Genomic DNA, 19,485 nt, shown 5'->3' with positions numbered 1-19,485 from the left:
ACTATTAAAATAATTCTTGAAAGTGTTGGTGGGTTTTTAGATACGAAACAATAGAAATCTCATATCTGCAAATTATTTACCTTACTCCTTTTTTTGGGATCGCAAGTCCACCAAGCACCGCCATATCTCTCTCTTTACTCCTCTCTCGTCATGTTCTTCTGCACCCAGCCTGATACTGACAACACACGTCGTATACTGTTCATCACCTTTCCTGCACTTTTTCCTCTTAACCCTACACTTCTCCACTTTATTTCCGTCCGTTCAAAGACGTTGCAATTTATTTCAGGATCTGAACGCGGAGTCTCACACATGCAAACGACTGAATCATCCTATGTTCTATAAATTGATGTAAGAATATATGAAACCCGATCATCGGGTTGGGAGAGAGGAGACAGTGATGGGGAGGGTGAAGCTTCAGATCAAGAGAATAGAGAACACAACGAGCAGACAGGTGAGGGTTGGGAGAGAGGAGACAGTGATGGGGAGGGTGAAGCTTCAGATCAAGAGAATAGAGAACACAACGAGCAGACAGGTGACCTTCTCGAAAAGAAGAAACGGGCTGATCAAGAAAGCTTACGAGCTTTCCGTTCTATGCGATGTCGATGTAGCCCTCGTCATGTTCTCTCCTTCTGGGAGACTCAGTTTGTTCTCTGGAGACAAAAGGTTTGCTTAATCGAGAAAACTAAGCGACGATGCTCTTTATCTTCTTAATCACAATCCTCTCGTTCAAAATGCTTGAAACGCGCGAAAATATCAATTGTCGTACACTGATTAGCGTTGTGCTTTTTCTCCCGATGAAAGCATCGAAGAGGTTTTGGGACGGTATGTGGATCTTCCTGATCATGAGCGTGGAAGGTAAGTAGGTTTTTTGTTGTTGTTTTGATGATCCCTATGTTAATGATCATCTGAAGAGGTCGATGCTGACGAAGTGTCTTGTTCGACATCTGCTTTCCGCCACCGAAGAAGGCTCCATAATCAAGAGGTAAGCTCTCCCCCAGAAATCGTATTCCCAGAAAAAAATATGGAAAGTTCATTTCGTTGCTGAAGATTAATTTGGAAGTTCCCTTTGCAGTTTCTACGAAGAGTTGTTTGTAAAATGAAGGAAGAAGCCAAGGCAACCCATAAAGCTGCCAGGTAATCTCGGAATTGTTTAGTAAAATCCTCTTGCTTGATATGAATTTGCGCCTAATTCTTTGCTAAGTAAGCTTACTAGACAAAATCGCACATCGAGAAACCGTTCACCACTACTAAGTGTATCGTGGTTATGACATGTGATTGCTTTCCTGTGAAGCAGCCTTGTGAGCAGTGATTCTCAACTCAAGGTACTTCATAACTAGAACAAGATTTTCTCTTAGGAAAATGAATGGGAAGCTTCCTAGCTAAAGCTTCTCTACATATATAATAGCTTTCGGCGTACATACGTGAATGTTGCAGGATGCACAACAGGAGCTCCGGAAATGCATGCACCAGCTGGAGGAGCTGGAGAAACAACTCAGGCATGGTCAAATATTGATTCCGGTTTCTTGATCCAATTTGAACGGTTGACTTGAGAAGGCCATTGAATCAATTACTCACAATCCACGCTTTGGTAATGTTAACTTGAGGTTTAATTAATGACTGTCGCTGTAGAATATACGAAGGTGATCCTTCAGAAATCACCACTGCGAGTGAGACCGAGTACCAGGAGCAGATCCTCGAGGAAGCCTTGCGACGAGTCCAGATTCGGAAGGTAAAATGTTTTTTTTTTTTTTTTTGACAATCATTTCGTACCTCAAGTGTGCTTTTATGCGAATTCACCTGACGCTCTAAGCAATTTTCCTATGCAACAGCAAATTTTGGAGGAAAAGTACCTACCCACAAGTTCCCAGGTATATGTGTACATTTTCTTGTATGCATGCCAATATGCTATTCCCAGAAATCCCAATCCACTCAATAGATGTGTAACGATTTTATTGTGAAATTAAAGCTTTCAATTCAATGCAGTTTGCAACTATTAGTACGCCACCATGAGTGTCCAGCTCTTCCATCAATATGATACCAGATTATACGCGGGTTTACTTTACCGTCTACACAAAAATTGGTCACTATTTCCTGTATCGTGTACAGAAGAATTTCAAACAATAGCATCTCAGTTCATTAGGCGCAACTTTTAAGAAGCGAGCAATGTATAGAAAGTTGCCGAAATGAATGTTATTGTGGAGTGACGGAGATCTCTTTGGCTAATGTTAAAAGGTACATCTACATCTAGCAGCTGGTGTGGAAGATGGTTTTGTCGCAAGAAATTCAATCATGTCAGATTTGCTTCCACAAGAAGACCCTCAGTTGCAGATCTTGGATGCCTTGGGCTCAAATGTGCTATTTCCCTTGAGGTAGGATGCTTCCGAAACATTGTTTTCGAAGAGTTAATATGGTTATTAATGTACTATTCTCTTTTTTATACAAGTAATGAACAGTGTATATACGTGCATACGTACGTAGTTACTCGATGGGAAAAGGGATATGTCTCATGATCCATAATATCTTGTCGGGGAATGAAAAACTTTACACGCAGATAGAAACCAAATTATATGTGAATCGCTACATAAGGAACACATTTTCAGTTCGCTTTTTCACCTACAGAGATCAATGGCAGCCAGGACAGGGAGTGTTACCACCAGTTTCAGCACTTCATCAGCAAATTGAAAATCTTGATCATGACATGAGCCCCACGAATGCCATAGAGCATCACAGCCGCATTGATCATGCTGAGTTCGGGCAACTTGTCGATGCGGCTTACTCTTCCTGGACCGATGGATTTTATCCAACAGGTATCCCAAAAGATTCACCTACTCTGAATTAGGTTCATTCAACTTTGGCTTTATCTTAAGAGAAAGCCTCTTTAATGAAGAAGACGGCTAGGATAAAAGTAAAGGTCTAGGTTGGTTCGCAATTTTTTTTTTTTTTTGGGTCGGAAGGTTGGTTCACATGGAAATGAAAATCTTAGTATTGGAACTTCCATGTTCCAGTTCTCGTATATAAAGTTTAATCCAGACGAGAGAACACCGAGTAATAGGATTATCATTTCTATTGTATAATCTAACTCCATGATGAACCAAACAAGGCCTCGGGTCATTGGCCCTTGCCTTGATCAACCATTTGGGAGAACATCCTGCCAAAATTCAATGTATAATCTCAGAAAATTGTGAATTTGTTGGATGACTCGAGGCTAAATTGTGTGTTGGGGTTAAAGCAAACCGCAACTAAACTCTTGAAGCTCTATGATCACGGACAAAACCCAATAACCCTTTTTGAGCACAAGCTAGAGTTGGTAGTATGTAACTACACTTCAATTCTGCAGGAAGTGCACCCGATTCAGGTATCCAGAACCATGAGCAAGTTCAAATCGTGGCTGATCAATTGTCGTCGTCAAGACCGGCCGTCATAGCACGAGATCAGAACTTCATGTAAATCGAGCAGATTCTCTCACCAATGCACGGATGCATTGAAAGTTTAGCAGTTTACCAATGCTATATCCAAGGCCCCTGATGGTGTTATTAATTTTATTTAAAAGATATATCAATGATGCCTTAAAATACGCCAGTAACTCCCATACGATGTGTTGATTGAAAGATTCCACAAACCTTGAGAGCATTTATTAGAGAACTAAGAGTGCGCTTTTTGCACTTTATGTGTTGATACAAAAGATAGCAGGATGCACGAGTATTTGCGCTGTAAATTTGCGGCCCGAATGTATGAGGTTAAATTTTAGTTAAGGGTCCTAGGTCAAGAAGAAGGACTAGACTATAGGAAGAATCGTGCAAAAAATCTTATGCCATGGCCAATATAATTATGGACTTTTCAAATTTGGCCAATATAGTCCTAAACATTTTCACAATTTTTCAATATAGTTCATCCGGTCAACTTTAGCTGAGTATCACAAGTGGCGGTCCAGTTAACGTTGGTCACCCTATGTGTCACGTTCGGCATTAACGTAGACGATTTTTGTAATTTTTTCTAAATTTTGGCCAGAAATCATTACCCTCACACAGATATGGTGACGGCTACAACGCCCTATCCTGTGGCCAGCAAAAGGGAAAAAGATGAATAGGAGAACCAAGGGAGAAACAAAAATCAAAATAAAAACTACAAAAAATTGTCCACATCGACAATTTCTAGTTAAAATTAGCCAGTTGAACTACATTGAAAGATTTCATTTGGAAAAAAAAAATACATTGAAAATTTTTAAAATATTTAGGACTATGTTAGTCGGTGTATTATAGATTCGACTTACTAAGTTTATCTTACTCCGTTTCGTTGACATTTTTTTGGGTAACAATAGCTAGCCTACCGTCCATCTCATACAGGGTGCCGCTCCGAGCGCACTGGAGCATAGCCCCGTACACTGTTCCAGGACTGCCTGGCATGAACTTTGTGGGGGTGACTATCACATTATGGATCAATGAGGTTTGGACGTAGGGGAAGTCCCCCACCGGTTTGTTGCGATTTATGGCCGCTTGGAGGATGGCTTGAGCTTCGTGGGCCCTCTACCGTTTGATTATTTGGCACCCTAGTTGGCCCTAGAGTTTACGGTAGGGTAGTGGGTTGATGTTGCATGACACAAGCCGAAGTATGACTTGAACAGGTTGTCGGAATAGTGATGTGAGAGTTTTTGTTGGGATCAGTTGTTCTGGTTATGGTTTCTTTTTGTGTACCAAGTAGGGCAACGGGCCACTTTTTGGATGTCACCCGATGATGTCTCCCAAGTTATAATTAAAACGAACCCGACCTTTGTCGATCTTTATTAAATAAGTGTCGTGTTCTAGTAATTCAATTGTGTGATTGCTTTTAATAAATTATAATTGTTCGCTAGTTGATGTGAGTTTCAAATAAGGCTTGAAGTGGTCATGGTAGTTTTAAATCCTCGCCAAATCGGGCCAGCTTGAAGGTCAAGCCCGAAAATGCCCTTGACTAGCATGAGGGTTAGGCTCTTCTTTGAGATTGACATAGCGACTTCAAGCCTTAATTTGAAACAATTTAAATCCTTATTTAAGAAAATGAGTGCACCTCAAGCCATTATTAAAATATGTTCCACTTAAGACCATTATTTGATAAAATGAGAACACTTCAAGCATTTATTTAGAATTTACCCTAATTATGTTAACACGCGCGTAATTTAGTACACACATTTTGCAATACATGTTGTTTTGTCGAGAATTACCTATTTACTTTATGAAATAGTGCCAATGTGACATCTTACTTCTCGATTATTTTTTTTAGTGTATACAAGTCGGTCTTGATCTTAAATTTGCTGGGTTCCTTCGATTAAAGTAAGAGTAGAGTACCTTGATGTACTTGAGTCAAGAGCAAAAGGAAGTTATTTCAAGATGCACAACCGTTTTGGAGTAGTTGAAATCATGGAGGTTAAAGGCGCGCATGGCAATATTTATGCTCTATAAATTAACTTTTAGTCAAAAGTTGATTTTTCTACTTCTACTTAAGAGCAGAAGTTGATTTTTCTACATCCGCTTCAGAAATAGATTTCTGATAAAAAAATGCGTTTAATAATAGGACAAAATTTCTGCTTTTGGATTAGAGAAAAGTTAAATGCAAATTTCAGCTCTTGTCTATTTATTAAATTCGGCGCTAAATATTATTCCACTCTACTTTGTTATAGATTCATTCGGTTTGATTCCCCTTTTTAACCCTATCTACCATCAAGCTTACAAACAATTAGGTCAATTGCTCTGTTCTTTTTGCCATGATTGTGTCTTTGTAGGATGCTATTTAACCAAATCATGGAATATTTATTTCTTATAATTTGTTAAAAAATAGTATTGCTAAAACATTTTCATGCAATACAAATTTAGTGAAACAATGTTATAATTTTTTAATATTTTTTATTTTATTATAAATATTTTTATTTTTTATTTATCGGCCATAGGAGACCGACGGCGGCGGACTACGGTCATCGGCGGCAATGGACAACGGTCATTGGCATTGGATTGCCTCTTTCTGATGTTAACTTCTAGAGAAAAGTAATTTTTTTTTACTTTTTCAAGTGGTTCCAAAACTACTTTTAGATAAAAAAAAAATGCTCCAGAAGTAAAAAAAATAAAATTGCATAACAAAACAAATTTTTTTTTTTCAGAAACACGTATGAGGCAGAAATTTTACTTTAATAAGTGCTGTCGTGAAGATGATGGGAATGTGGAGAAGACAAAGATTTGCTCAAATCAATCACTTTTAATTTTTTTAAGGAGCTGGCACACCTTTATTTTACTCAAACTTTCTAGTCGTTTTTAGATCTGCCCATATGGATTTAGATCTAATGGCTAGTATATCTTAATAAGATCCACATTGGGTCTCAAAGAGGGACGCGAGATGGAAAAAAAAAAAATATTTGTATGTGAACTCATCTCATCGTCTTAAACAAACTCGTTTGGTATTGTCGTGTCTAATTAATAGTAACTTAATGTCACTCGTTGCTAGCGTCAGCTAACTTTTCTCACATATTGAGCAACGTATTACAAGCTCACGAATGAAATTAAACTTAAAAATTTCATACACATAATCGGATATGAAAAAAAATTCTAAAGTGCTCTTATCTAAAAATTTTAGACAATAATTTTTATTAAATCAAAATAGGAAGATATTAGAAGAAATGAGGTATTTATTTCGTCATGGCTAAATTAAATGTGCGAATCATGCTCACCTTTCTTTTCGACATACATTTGTTTTTTATTTAATTATTTGAAATCGAAAAGTAATAACTCACTACTAGACCTGCCGTGCACGAAAAGCTTTTGAATATTGCATACTAGATACAATCCAAGCTTATATTCTTTGAAAAAAAGAGAGAGAGAGAGTATAATCAAGACCTTCCAGTGAAAATTGCCGGGGTGAGTTCTCACGTGGCAATTTTAAGAGAAGCCGCACGAGAAGAGTCGAAGAAATTCTGACTGCTAAAGTTCGATCATGCCAAATGCATAGTTTTAAATTAGTTCGATCCCATTATGTACGCAAGATTTAGGATGTAATCTTCCTGCGATTAACTTGCCAAAATGTCTTGAAATCATAATCGTCAAGTCAGGGTTTAAAAAAGAAAAAGAAAAAGTCGATTGGGATCAAAATTAATCTTAATCGGGGGTGAGATCATAAATTCGTGAAATTGACAGCTGGCCCCTGATTATTTATTCCATCTTTAGGAAAAAAAGAAAAAAGAAGAAGGAGCCTCCCGGTCGGGAAATCATCGCGCCCAAATTCACCGAAAACTCGAAATTTTTCCGGGTCGAATCCCCGTGCCCAGATCCGAAAATCTCCCAAAACCGTTTTCAAAATTCGAAAACCACCTTCCTCCTTCCTCTTCCCACCCAAAACCCCAAACCCGAGAGGGGGTTTTCAGTTTCACTTTCATTTCGAAAACCCTCGCACGCGGAAAGTAAAGAAAAAAACCTGCGAAGCGCCAAGAAAATGGCTTTCAAACATGGCGCTCCTGTTAAAATTTTCCCCTTCTCGCTCTTCTCTACAAAAACTCCCCCCACCCCAACCCTTCTCTCATTCCGCTCGCCACTCCCTCCTCTCTCTCTCTTCTCTCTCCATTGGCAAAGACTAAACACTTGTGAGGAGTTGAGGGCAGTGGGGGAGTGCGCGTAATCATCAGGACTAATGGCGGAGCAGGGGCGGAGCTTGCGCATCACCCGCGCGGCCAAGAAGAGGGCCGCGACTGCGACGGGGAAGGCGGCGGATGCGGCGGGCGAGGAGCAGACCCCGGCGACCAAGAAGCGCGTCGTCCTCGGGGAGCTCCCCAACTTGTCGAACATCGTCGTCAAGGCGGACGGCGGGTTGAACGCGAAGAAGCCCAAGCCTAGGCAGCTCAAGGCGGTTCGAGGGAAGGTCAAGAAGCCCGTGACGGAGAGCACGGCCAGCAGTGCTCCATTGAGCGGCCCATCGTTGGAGTCGGAGGATGTGGATCCGAAGATCGACGTCGAGCCCGCGTCAGACGATCCCCAGATGTGTCGAGCTTACGTGGCCGACATATACGAGTATCTGCATAAGATGGAGGTCAGTGTTTTTCGCTTCAATTTGTCAAGATGGGTTTGTTTGTTTGCTTTCGGTGGCGATATGGGAGTGTTCATTGAGGTTAATGGGTTGGGTCGAGTCGAGGTTATGATATGAAGCTACGAAATTAATGCGGATGCTCCATCGAGCATCATCCATTGTTTGGTCCTCTGTGTGGGACTGTGCTCTTGTTTTAACAACGCTGGTCTGAAATCGGTGAGGAAATCGATCAATTGGGGCTAATTCGAGTGATTGTGTCATTATCTCCAGATGGAGCCTCATAGAAGGCCTTTGCCTGATTACCTCGAGAAGGTTCAGAAGGATGTGACGGCGAACATGAGAGGGATATTGGTCGATTGGTTAATTGAAGTCGCCGAAGAGTACAAGCTGCTCTCCGATACGCTCTACCTCTCCATCTCCTACATTGATAGGTTCCTGTCTCTGAGTGTTCTCAACAGGCAAAAGCTTCAGTTGCTGGGCGTTTCCGCAATGCTCATTGCCTCGTAAGGATTTCACAACTCATCATTTTTAATGATGATTATGACTTTTGGAAGTTTCCCATTTGTCACCTGAATGGGTCCTGAATATTCCTAAAATGGGTTTTGCTTCTTTTGTGGTAAGTAGAAAGTATGAAGAGATCAGCCCTCCTCATGTGGAGGAATTCTGTTACATAACGGATAACACTTACACTAAGGAAGAGGTATGCCCTTATCATATTGTTTCAATTTCCACATCTTCCCTTTCTTGAATCTGCATAGCATAGTTGGCTAAGTATGTAATTTGTCTGACGATCTTTTCATTAATATGAAGGTTGTTAAGATGGAGTCTAATATACTCAAGTCACTGATGTTTGAGATGGGCAATCCTACAATAAAGTCATTTTTAAGGTAAGAACAGTTGGAATTTCATTGCTTTGGATGATTCTTTTTTTCTTTTTAGCATATATAGCTAATAGTTACTCTACCTTTGATGAATGATTGATATGCAGAAGGTTTAATCGAATTGCTCAAGAGGGCTATAAAGTAAGTACAATCTTCTATCATATTTTCATGTGACCAACTCTTTAGGCATTGGTATTTGTTGTATTCCATTGTCTAACTTTTGTCCTCTCTTGCTTATGCTGCTATCTACAGACAAATAATCATCTGCAACTAGAGTTCCTAGGCTACTACCTTGCTGAGCTAAGTTTGCTCGACTATAGTTGCGTGAAGTTCTTACCTTCTCTGGTAGCTGCTTCTGTGACATTTCTTGCCAGATTCATGGTCCGACCAAAGACCCATCCTTGGGTAAGAATCTGGCATTGATTCAAGTAGGCATTAATATGCTTTTTTGGTGTGATGTCTTATGTACTTATGACCACATTGGCCCTACAGAGCTTAGCCCTGCAACAATACTCAGGGTATTGTCCCAAGGATTTGAAGGATTGTGTGCAAATCCTGCACGACTTGTATCTAAGTAGAAGGGGTGGATCTTTGCCTGCAGTGAGAGAAAAATACAGACAACATAAGGTAATTCTATTTTCCAATGATTTGTAAACAGACTTTGAGATTAAATGAATGCTGATCTGGAGTGAAACTTCCTTTTCCCCCTGGAAACACAGTTCAAATGCGTCGCAAGCATGGCCTCTCCACCGGAGATACCTGCTGCTTACTTTGAAGATGTTGGAGAATGATGAGTTGGCTTGCCGTTGGTCATGAAACCAAATTACATTTTTCAGCAAATGGATAGAGAAATGCACGAGTCTCAAGACCGGAGGATTTGCCTGCAGCTCTTAAATGTTGAATGGGCTCTTTAAAGTTGCAGATTAACTTAGCCTAAGAATGCACATAAAGCAGAACATCTGATGCTGAAACGGAGCTTGCTACTGTTTCAATGTTGCTGCAATCAGAAGGCAGAGCCGGTATCCTGGATACCAACATGAGCATTTAAATTGGTTCTACGCCTGATTTGAGGATTGGAAACTAGTTTATATTTGTTTCTGATTACCAGACATTGACTTACCACTGTACATAGATTGACAGTGGTCAATTTTTGGCTTTGTCGTTCTAATGATTTTGATCTGGTAATCCGAGTTTAGTTTTTTTTTTTTTTCACCATACATGATGAGGAAGATAGTGAATTCTTAGGTCCTTTGTAAGGACAAAAGCTCGTTTGGCTAGAATATTGGTCTGCCAGAGAGCCATTACGAATACAGAGGAGTGTAGTGGAGGAAGGAAAAGTTAAGCGCTCTCTTCCTAAAATTTCTCTTGAGGAATGTTACTTAGGGACTACAACTTGGTCCATTGATAAAAGACTCGAGGGCAACTAGTTGAACAGCCAGATTTTTCTCCCCATCGAATGAAAGCGGACAAGGAAGATGGTGCACAGAGGTGATTACTTGGTAATTAGCTGATGATTTCTCGTGGGCATCTAGGATTAGAAACCATATGCTGCTCTGGACATTTTGGCTCACCTTAGAAAATCTTCCCCAAGTAACAACCCGAAAAATTGGCCAACCAAAAATGGGAACAATCAGCGTAGCTTTATGCCTCAAAGATTCTCCGAAATTTTGTTCTCCTTCCAACATGCCGGATTTGACCCGATGAACAGAATCGTTTTAGCTATGTAGCAGAACAGAGCCAAATTTGAAAACTGATGAATTATTGTACTCGAGAGGATTTTCGCACCCTCTTTTTCCTGGCGTAGGCCAATGGATTTTCCTTGTCCTGATAAGAAAAAGAAGCTTTTTCAGAGGGACAGATTGACCACCTGCCAAAGCCGACAAACGCTACCCAACAAAGAAGGGAAAAGGAGGCACAAGACAAGAGCCAAACATGCAATCCTGAAATGCTCATGACACGGACATGGACTTGGCTTGGGAGAGGCAGAGAGTGACCATCATTTCAGGGGACTGATGAATGCAAGAAAGCATGTTTTCCGAGAAAGAAAGAAGAATCATGAAAGGGAAAGGGAAAGGTCTCGTGAAGCGTAAAGAACCATATTAAATGAAAGGTTAGAAACAAAAAGCGAGCCCTCGTAGGACGTGTCCCTTGTTTGCAGGGCAGATACTCATTGTACGACGCTGCTTCGGCTTTATTTTGCTTCTTCCTTCTAAAATTCTCGCTTCACATCGCCAAACGGAAAGCCAAATACCTTTCTCTGCTCTCTCTCTCTCTCTCTTCTCTGTGTGATGGCGATGCTCTGTTATGAGCTGGACACATTATCCGCATAAGCAAGAGAGCTGTTCTTCATTCTCGCTTCTTCTTTCATGTCTGGTGTGCATCCTTCTCGTGCGAGAGGAAGAAGAGTGGGTCATTGGGTAATGGAGATTCCGCACAAAGTTTTGGTCTTGCTCCTTCTCTCTTCGTTGTTGGTGTCGGGCGATGAGAGGGAAGAGGCTGTGAGCAGCAATGGCATGAGCACAGAGTCACCAGGAGCGAAAGAGAGATCCGGGAAACAGCAGAAGAGTCGCCATCCACAGCCACGGTCGGGGGGCCACTCATCGCCCGACAAGTGGTCGTCGAGCAAAAGGAGAGTCCCGAACGCTTCGGACCCTCTCCACAATCGCTGAGCCATCGTTCTTCCTTCAGCCGTTCATGGAGGCTCTGATCGCTCGAAAATGGCCGGCGCTTTTTTGGGGACTTCATCGTCTGTGTATTTGCCCACCTTTCCATACTCATTATTACGTGGGTCGTCTTGCTTTTTCAGGGCAAAAAGAGATGTATCGTGTGGATTTAGTAAATATATCTCGTTTTGCTTCTTCATCAAGAGACTCGTCCACTGTGTAGAATGCTTTAGCCTATGCTTTTTTACTTTCGTGGTAGGTTTGCTCTACTCTTCCTCTTCTCTTTCAAATCATGTAAAACATCACGTAGGTTTCAGCTTAGAATAAAGGCTAACTTCTCGTGATATCTGTTTACAATAATTAGGCACAAAAAACACCATAAAGTCAAATTAAGTAGAATGATCATACCTAATGAAATATCCTTAATTTGAATTTTAATACTGAATAACATGCACATGATATTCTCTTGACTAACACGGTCCAATATAGATTTTGTGACACTTAACTTATATACGGGTTCAATTTCGTGTCTAAAAACTTTGACGAACATGATGCCATAATTGCCGTTGTGTCTAGGGGGTTGACACGAAATTGACTCGAATATGATTAGTTTAACCCAATTTCATTAACTCTGTATAGGGTTTAAGCTATATTGTCATGTCGTATCAGATACTGCCAATCCTGATAAAGCAATTTTGTGCTTTCGGAACGGAGCCGTGTATCTCCGCATACTGATCGGTGCACACGTCCTACACCCTCGCCGGATCCGCCAGAGAGGAAGTAGCTGACGAACAGTCTGCCCCCGCCATTCACCATCGTGGACGAGCAAATCAGCTTTCTAGAAGTATATTCCTATAGTCGTATGTTTCTCAATGTCGTGTCTTGAGCAACAGAGGAGAGTTCATAAGATAATGCTAATATAATAAATATATCATGCTTATCGGTCGTACACCTGTCCTAACTATAAGTTATTATTTAAATGGTTTTAAATTGATGCTTTCCTCGTCACTTAGTCTTCAAGAACTTCAACTCGACAAACAGCTCAATCCATACTTTTTCCACTTAGAAAATGGAGGAAGAAGCTCCTCATCAATGGCTGAACCTAGCACTCATCTCGCTCCCCCTCCTCTTCCTCCTCTACAAACTCTTCCTCCATAAGAACACAACTCCCAACCACCACCTCCCACCGAGCCCTCCTGCCCTCCCTATCATCGGGCACCTCCACCTGGTCAAGGAGCCCCTCCACCGAACCCTACACCATCTCTCCCTCGAGCACGGGCAAGTCTTCTCCCTCAGGCTCGGCTCACGCAAAACCGTTGTCGTCTCCTCTTTGTCGGCCGTCGAGGAGTGTTTTACCGAGAAGGACGTCGCCTTCGCCAACCGGCCCCGCTTGCTATCCGGGAAGCTCCTTAACTACGACTACAGCACCATCGGCCTATGCCCTTACGGTGACTACTGGCGTAACCTCCGCCGCTTCACAGCCGTGGAGATGTTCTCGGCGAGGCCTCTTGCCGATTACTCACCTGTCCGGCACAAGGAGGTTCTTTCCCTGGTGAAGCAACTGTTTCGAGATCACGGCAGTCTCGGAGACACGAGTAAGTATTGCCTAATGCCTAGACACAGTTTACCTAGCGGCCACCCATGAAGAATCCACATCTGATCCGCAAAAGCCATGACTTATCTTGCAGTTTTCTCAACATAATTCGATTGTTTCTTTTTCTTTGCTTTTTCCAGAAGATAGGGAGTGGCTGAAGGTGGATATGCGACGGAGATTGTTAGATCTTACATTGAATGTGATGATGCGCATGATCGCCGGAAAGAGCTATTTTGGGAGGTGCCAGGTGTCGGAGGAAGGGAAGGAGTTCAGAGAGATCACGAGAGAGTTCTCGGAGCTCTTCGTAAGCGCTGGGTACATCGGGGATTTCATCCCAGCGCTGTGGTGGGCGGATTTTCAGGGGGTGAAGAAGAAGATGGAGAGCGTGATGAAGGCGGCGGACAGGTTTTTCCAGCAGCTGGTCGACGAGCACCGCGGGAGAAGGATCGAGTCGTCGTCATCGTCATCATCGAAAGGGGTCGGCAGGACGAGATCATCAAGAACGACGTTGATCGATCGGATGTTGGATCTCCAAGAACAAAATCCGGAATTCTACACCAACGAAACAGTCAAAGGCCTCGTTCTGGTGAGCACCGTGACCCTCTATCTACCGTATTTGATTTACCAGCACGTCAGTGATGGTGCAACCTTTTTTACCGACCCTTTTAAATCTCTTGCTCTCCTACAATCTGAGATACTAAACTGTGAATAAAAATTTGAAACTTTGTTAATTATTAAATGAAACTGTGATTGATTTTCACATGTTGAAACACGGTTTTGATTGAGTAACATCTAAATTCTCATTTCCTTGCATGAGCAAATGTGTCGCGAGGCCAGCAATGGAAATGCGATTTTTCGACGGTCGGCATACGATTGCCAAACTAAATAAAGACTGACTTTGAAACATTAAGGAAAAATTCATAAGAATTGATTTCCATGGACTGTTGTTTTAATCATCAGACAAGAGAAAGCAACTCTAATATATCTAGAATCAACTGTAACATGTCTGCGTGTCTACCGTTCCTTTGAAACGACTAATCGATTAACGTTTTCATCCGACACAAATTGACAAGTCGAAAGAAAGAAAGCCAGTCCCGTAGTCTTGAGCTAGTGCCTATATTGGCAAAAGTAATGCGTCAACAGTCCATAAAGTATTGGTAAAAGTCATTAACACTACCATGAAGATGATATCGTTTGATCAGATAGTCTTTCTCGCAGTCCGATCATAATAATATAAAATTAATGCTTCATTTATTTTACGAAAAACGAATATTTTTAATTTTTTTCGAATGAGGTTAAACTATTTTCACTAACCTAGCAATTCTCCTTTCTTGTGACACGAAGACCCACTTTAGGTGTACTATTAGTCCATTGAATTATGCAGGTAATGCTGCTCGCCGGAGCTGACACCACGGCCACCACGATAGAATGGGCAATGATACTTCTCCTCAACCACTCGGAAGCAATGCGAAGGGCTTGCGACGAGATAGAATCCAAGGTAGGACATGACCACCTCCTCGAAGAATCCGACCTCGCTATTCTCAACTACCTTCAAAACGTGATCAGCGAGACAATGAGGCTGTATCCATCAGCTCCGCTACTTCTTCCTCATGAGTCCACGGAGGACACGACCATCGGGAACTTCAGCGTTCCGCGAAGCACGATGTTGCTGGTAAATGCGTGGAGCCTTCACCGGGACCCCGAGCTGTGGGTGGATGCCGAGAGATTCATGCCCGAGAGATTCGATTGCGGCCAAGAGAGTAATGAAGGGTTTAAATTGATTCCTTTTGGTGCCGGAAGGCGAGCTTGTCCCGGGGCTGTTCTTGGGAGGAGAGTGGTGGGGTTATCGTTAGGAGCATTGCTTCAGTGCTTCGAGTGGCAGAGAGTTGGCCTGGAGGCGATCAACGTGACGGAGGGCAACGGCATCACCGCGCCACCGGCGGAGCCTTTGCAGGCTTTGTGCAAGCCACGTGAAGTCATGAGGCCCTTCCTGCTCCTGGCCAGTGGAGATGATATGGAGTAAATCTCACTTGATGTTAGGAAACGACGCCGAATAATATGGAGTAAATCTAACTTGATGTTTCAAAAAGTAAAGTTATGTCACACTGGACCTATAAACTTGGGGCGTTTTGTTTCTGAACACATCAGTCCACTGATCCCTTTATTTTATTGTATTATTCAACTCTGTCCACTATCAGAGAAAAATCGCATAGTATATTTAAGTGGGCCACCTCCCTGATCCTGGACCAGGTCACACCGACCGGTCTGGTCCGGTTCCCGGATGAATCCAGAAACTAGCGATGATATCTTTTTTGTCCATATTCTTTACGAGATTCCTGCATAGTCTAAATTCTCATTTTTTTAGTGTTTTGGATATTTAGTCAATGAAAATCTCGGTGAAAAGACGTTAAAGGTATCATAAATCATGATCAAGTATCATTAACGTGCTAATAAAATAAAAAAATTGTATTGCTCAACACAATTCGTTTTCACATCTGGATTCGAAAACCAGATCAACAATCATCAGTTTTAAATGTTAGGAGCCGGGGACCGGAACGATTGAGGTGCTCACCTCTACTTTTGATTGTCAAATTTTACAGCTGGACTAATGTTACGATGGATCTTTCTATGAAGTACATGGACCATTTGGACAAGAAACAAGATTATTTTGCATCTCAGCCAAAACTTGTTTGAGTTAGGCTTGCCAAACGAGTGGTGTACTGGACTCGCAATGCCCGAGAGACGGCCATCACAGACTATGTTTAAAGTGCGCGAACGGTTGATTGCTAATGTCCTTTGCACAACTTTGAGAAGTTCTTTCTCTAGTAGACTTATTTTGGTCGTGTAGGTCCATGTTCATGAATGATCGATCTCATCGAACGATAACTTCATTGGGGAATGCTATGTCGAAATTCTGTGGTACGTGTGAGGAACAGTTAGCATCCCCGCATAATCTTTTCGGCACCACATATTTTCAATTCAGTTTTAACATGCATTTATCAACTAATTTTCTTGAAAATATCAGACACAATTTTGATTCCCGGTGACATAATCCAGCCAAAGATTCACATAATATCGCTCCTCAGCATGATTTTGTGTTTCGTGAATGTTTCGAAAACATGACACAAGTAGAAAGTATGACATGACATGTGATGCTCATAGCGCATGATGCCGTGGCTTGTAGAGACACGAAGATATAGCATGTGGCAAGCGATTGTATGAATCCTAACTATGATGTTGGAATTCTATCTGTGATGTGTATGGATGGAAATTTGTCGAGAAGACATGAGCGACCACGTCACTATTATTAGTGGACTTCAGGATTTTTCTGAAGGAATTCGTTAACAAATGCACCTGTTGCGCTTGTCAAGTAATTAGTTAACAAAATACGAAGGCTCTCAATTAGGTGAAATCAATGGGCAATGGGCAAGTTCCAAACAGGCTCTATAAATCAGGCATATTTTGTGGCCCAGGCCCGTCGTGACAAAAAAATTATGTACAAAATTGTCGGGCCGAACCGCTCCATGACGAACCATATTGGGCCGGGTTTATAACTAAATGGCTTTTCCACAAGCCCACCCAAAAGGGCCTCTTGGGGCCTTTGTTTCATGGGGTCCAGCTCCATTCTCAATACAATAATCGTCTCAAGAATCAAAACTTTTCTCATACGCATTTAGAAAAGTACCACAATCATTTGTTAATAAGAACTGTTTTTCATGGGGAAAAAGTTAAAGAGCGTGACAAGAGCGAGCTCTTGGCTCACGCATTGAATTGTGTTTTAAATTATATGTGCCCTATTTTCTACATGATAACACGTTACTTTAGACATGATGCCAAAGAAATTTTCGCTAGAATGTTGTCGGAGGACCAGGGTCGGGTTTGATTTTCCATTGGAATGCACGAATTTAGTCGGTCGAGACCTAAAATGGAACCAAGATTGAGTTTATTGGGGTTTTGCGTGCACCTTATGTTGAACAATAAGGCTTAAGTTGCGACATCCCTCGAATAACTTACTCGAGGTATTATCTATTTTGACTTGTCTCGTAACAAGACTTACGGTTTTGTCCTTTGACGTACAAGTAGACATTTTCTCAGGAGGTCACCCATCTTCGCAATACTTTACTTTGAGCTCGCTTAACTTTGGAGTTTGAATTAAAGCTCGTCGTTAAGTCAAAAGGCATCTCCATGAATTAATTGTAGTTTTCACACGTATGCTTTGAAATCGCTCTTCTCTAATTCGGTGCTCAATTTGATTTTTTCTTAGAAGCTTGTCGGGAGTCACACTTTGTCCAAACCCTCATGCCGCCTTGATGATCATTTCATGCATCCATCGAACCGGGTCATTACATGAGCGCTCGGGCTTACACCTTCAGCATGGACAATGGGTCACGACCTTGAACTTGAACACGACTAACATGTCGCAACTTCACAGAACAATCGGCGGGTACGACGTGCCCCGAGGCACCACGATCCTGGTGAATGCGTGGGCTATTCAGAGGGACCCAAAAGTGTGGGAGGATCCGGCAAGTTTTAAACCGGAGAGATACGAGGGAGCGGAAGGGAATCACGTGTTCCGGTTGTTACCGTTTGGCATGGGGAGGAGGAGTTGTCCCGGTGCCGCCCTGGCCAACAGAGTGGTGAGTTTGGCCCTAGCGGCGCTTCTTCAATGCTTCAAGTGGGAACGAGTCGGCGAAGAGCCGGTGGACTTGTCGGAACGGGACTCACAATGCCCAAGAGAGAACCATTGGAGGCTGTGTGCAAAGCTCGCGAATGCGTGATTGCTAATGCTCTTGCACAGCTTTGAGAATTTATTTCGGTCAGGTTCAACCGCCATAACGCCTATGAACTAATGTTTAATAACAAAGTCAAATGGTATGAATGAAATGAGATGGAAATGAATGGAGGGTGGTTGGGGAAGAGAGGGGGGGTGGTTATCTCATGGGAGAGTGCAATGGAATAAGAATTCTAGGTCATGTCTCGTGATATTTTATCAAAGGAAAGAAAGGAACATATCATACAATTGCTTATACATGGAATATCACATGGACTTTTATTAGGTGTTTCAAGGGTCTAAGAATACTTTGCATGATTTTTACCATGCGAAAGATATGTGTATAGTTGAGATGCACGTGTGAGTGGGGTTAGAAAAATCTCACATCGGAGGGCTAATGTGGTCAAGAGTAGTTAATATATTGTAATTTGCTCATAACCCGTTGTCTTAAATTTTTAAGGAAAAGTGGGTATAACTAGATATATTTAATGGGCTCGGACTTGGACTTCCTCTTGACAATCTCCTTGGTAAATGTAGCGGGCTTCTTCTGTGCACTTCCCAAAAAACTCTCACTCGGCAATCTCCTCAGTAAAGGTATTGGGTTTCTATTGCACGCTTTGCAAAATGTATTCAGAGAAAAAGCTTCGCGCTAACTAAAATTAGAAAGAACAGGACCTTTGGCATATAAAATTGATTCATAAAACGAGAGAATAGACTTTGATGAAAGACGAATATTATACCTTTAACATAGATCAGTCAATCTATTAATTCTTTTATCCTTTCTTAAACAGTTGTTTTTTCTTCTTTTATGTCCAAATCAGAGAAGCTCAACAGATGCTTTGATCAATATGGACAGACTGGTGTTTTGATGACAATACGTGGCTTTTGCAATTTTAATGAATGGTGAATTTCACCCTTGGCATTTGTGATTTTAATTACCTAGTCCGTTAGAGGTTACTTTTGTCAATTCAATAATCAGAGAGTGTTATAACCATTTTAAAGGGTGAAAATAATGTGCGCCTAATCTTTTATTTCAATTTTTTTTAGCCTTACTTCTTTGTTTAGTCACATGTAAAGCATACATATCTAGGCGTCCGTCAAATCCGATATGGTTGGTTTATGAATCGCAATATAACAAATTACAAAAGAGTGATTTTGTTGCCTTAGGTCCACCTAAGGCGGTGAAATTGTTTCCTCGTCGCCGTAAGTTCGAAATTTTCCCTCTCAACGACGATAAAGCTTGAATTTCGTCACTTAGGCCTAAACCCACTTTTATTTTATTTTTTGTTAGGGGTGGGGGGCGTCACTTTAAGTCTGAATTGAAGCGATAAAACTATCAATTTTTATTGTTTTAGGTGTAATCTAAGATTGACAAAATGTCATGTTTGCTGCTGTAGGTTCGAAATTGTCCCAAATTCTAAATGAATCCACGGCAACAAAGCACGAGTTTTGTCTCTTGCCTTGAGCGATGAAACTTTGAGATTTGTCCATTCAGATTATAAGACTCAATCCGTATCCATTAATTTTGACTTTTGATAT

General features: G+C 41.6%; 3 protein-coding genes across 4 annotated transcripts; all 3 read left to right on the top strand.

Moving 5' to 3' along the window:
* The first annotated feature begins 478 nt into the window (after nt 1-478).
* Nucleotides 479-3,447, top strand: LOC115746279 (agamous-like MADS-box protein AGL104). Its single transcript, XM_030681983.1, has 11 exons — nt 479-663; nt 802-855; nt 967-982; nt 1,073-1,134; nt 1,295-1,322; nt 1,435-1,496; nt 1,630-1,729; nt 1,830-1,868; nt 2,233-2,369; nt 2,620-2,807; nt 3,338-3,447. The coding sequence occupies exons 1-11, from the start codon at nt 479-481 to the stop codon at nt 3,445-3,447; spliced, it is 981 nt and encodes a 326-aa protein (XP_030537843.1).
* A 3,956-nt stretch (nt 3,448-7,403) lies between these two features.
* LOC115746402 (putative cyclin-A3-1) lies at nt 7,404-10,103 on the top strand. 2 transcript variants are annotated; one of them, XM_030682149.2, is made up of 8 exons: nt 7,404-8,040; nt 8,308-8,540; nt 8,662-8,737; nt 8,848-8,924; nt 9,029-9,059; nt 9,171-9,323; nt 9,411-9,545; nt 9,638-10,103. In XM_030682149.2, exons 1-8 carry the CDS (start codon nt 7,645-7,647, stop codon nt 9,707-9,709), a joined length of 1,173 nt encoding a protein of 390 aa, XP_030538009.2. In that variant the 5' UTR covers nt 7,404-7,644; the 3' UTR covers nt 9,710-10,103. The 2 variants fall into 2 exon arrangements, with proteins under 2 accessions (XP_030538009.2, XP_048131256.1); XM_048275299.1 differs by having other exon boundaries at nt 9,026-9,059.
* Nucleotides 10,104-12,447: 2,344 nt separating this feature from the next.
* LOC115746278 (cytochrome P450 81Q32-like) lies at nt 12,448-15,204 on the top strand. The gene is made up of 3 exons (XM_030681982.2): nt 12,448-13,176; nt 13,316-13,761; nt 14,560-15,204. Exons 1-3 carry the CDS (start codon nt 12,651-12,653, stop codon nt 15,196-15,198), a joined length of 1,611 nt encoding a protein of 536 aa, XP_030537842.1. The 5' UTR covers nt 12,448-12,650; the 3' UTR covers nt 15,199-15,204.
* The last annotated feature ends 4,281 nt before the right edge of the window (nt 15,205-19,485 follow it).

This window comes from Rhodamnia argentea, chromosome 2 (assembly GCF_020921035.1).
Source record: "Rhodamnia argentea isolate NSW1041297 chromosome 2, ASM2092103v1, whole genome shotgun sequence".
Taxonomy (NCBI): Eukaryota; Viridiplantae; Streptophyta; class Magnoliopsida; order Myrtales; family Myrtaceae; genus Rhodamnia; species Rhodamnia argentea.
Note: the sequence above shows the minus strand (reverse complement) of the source record. Positions and strands in the feature narration are given on the sequence as shown.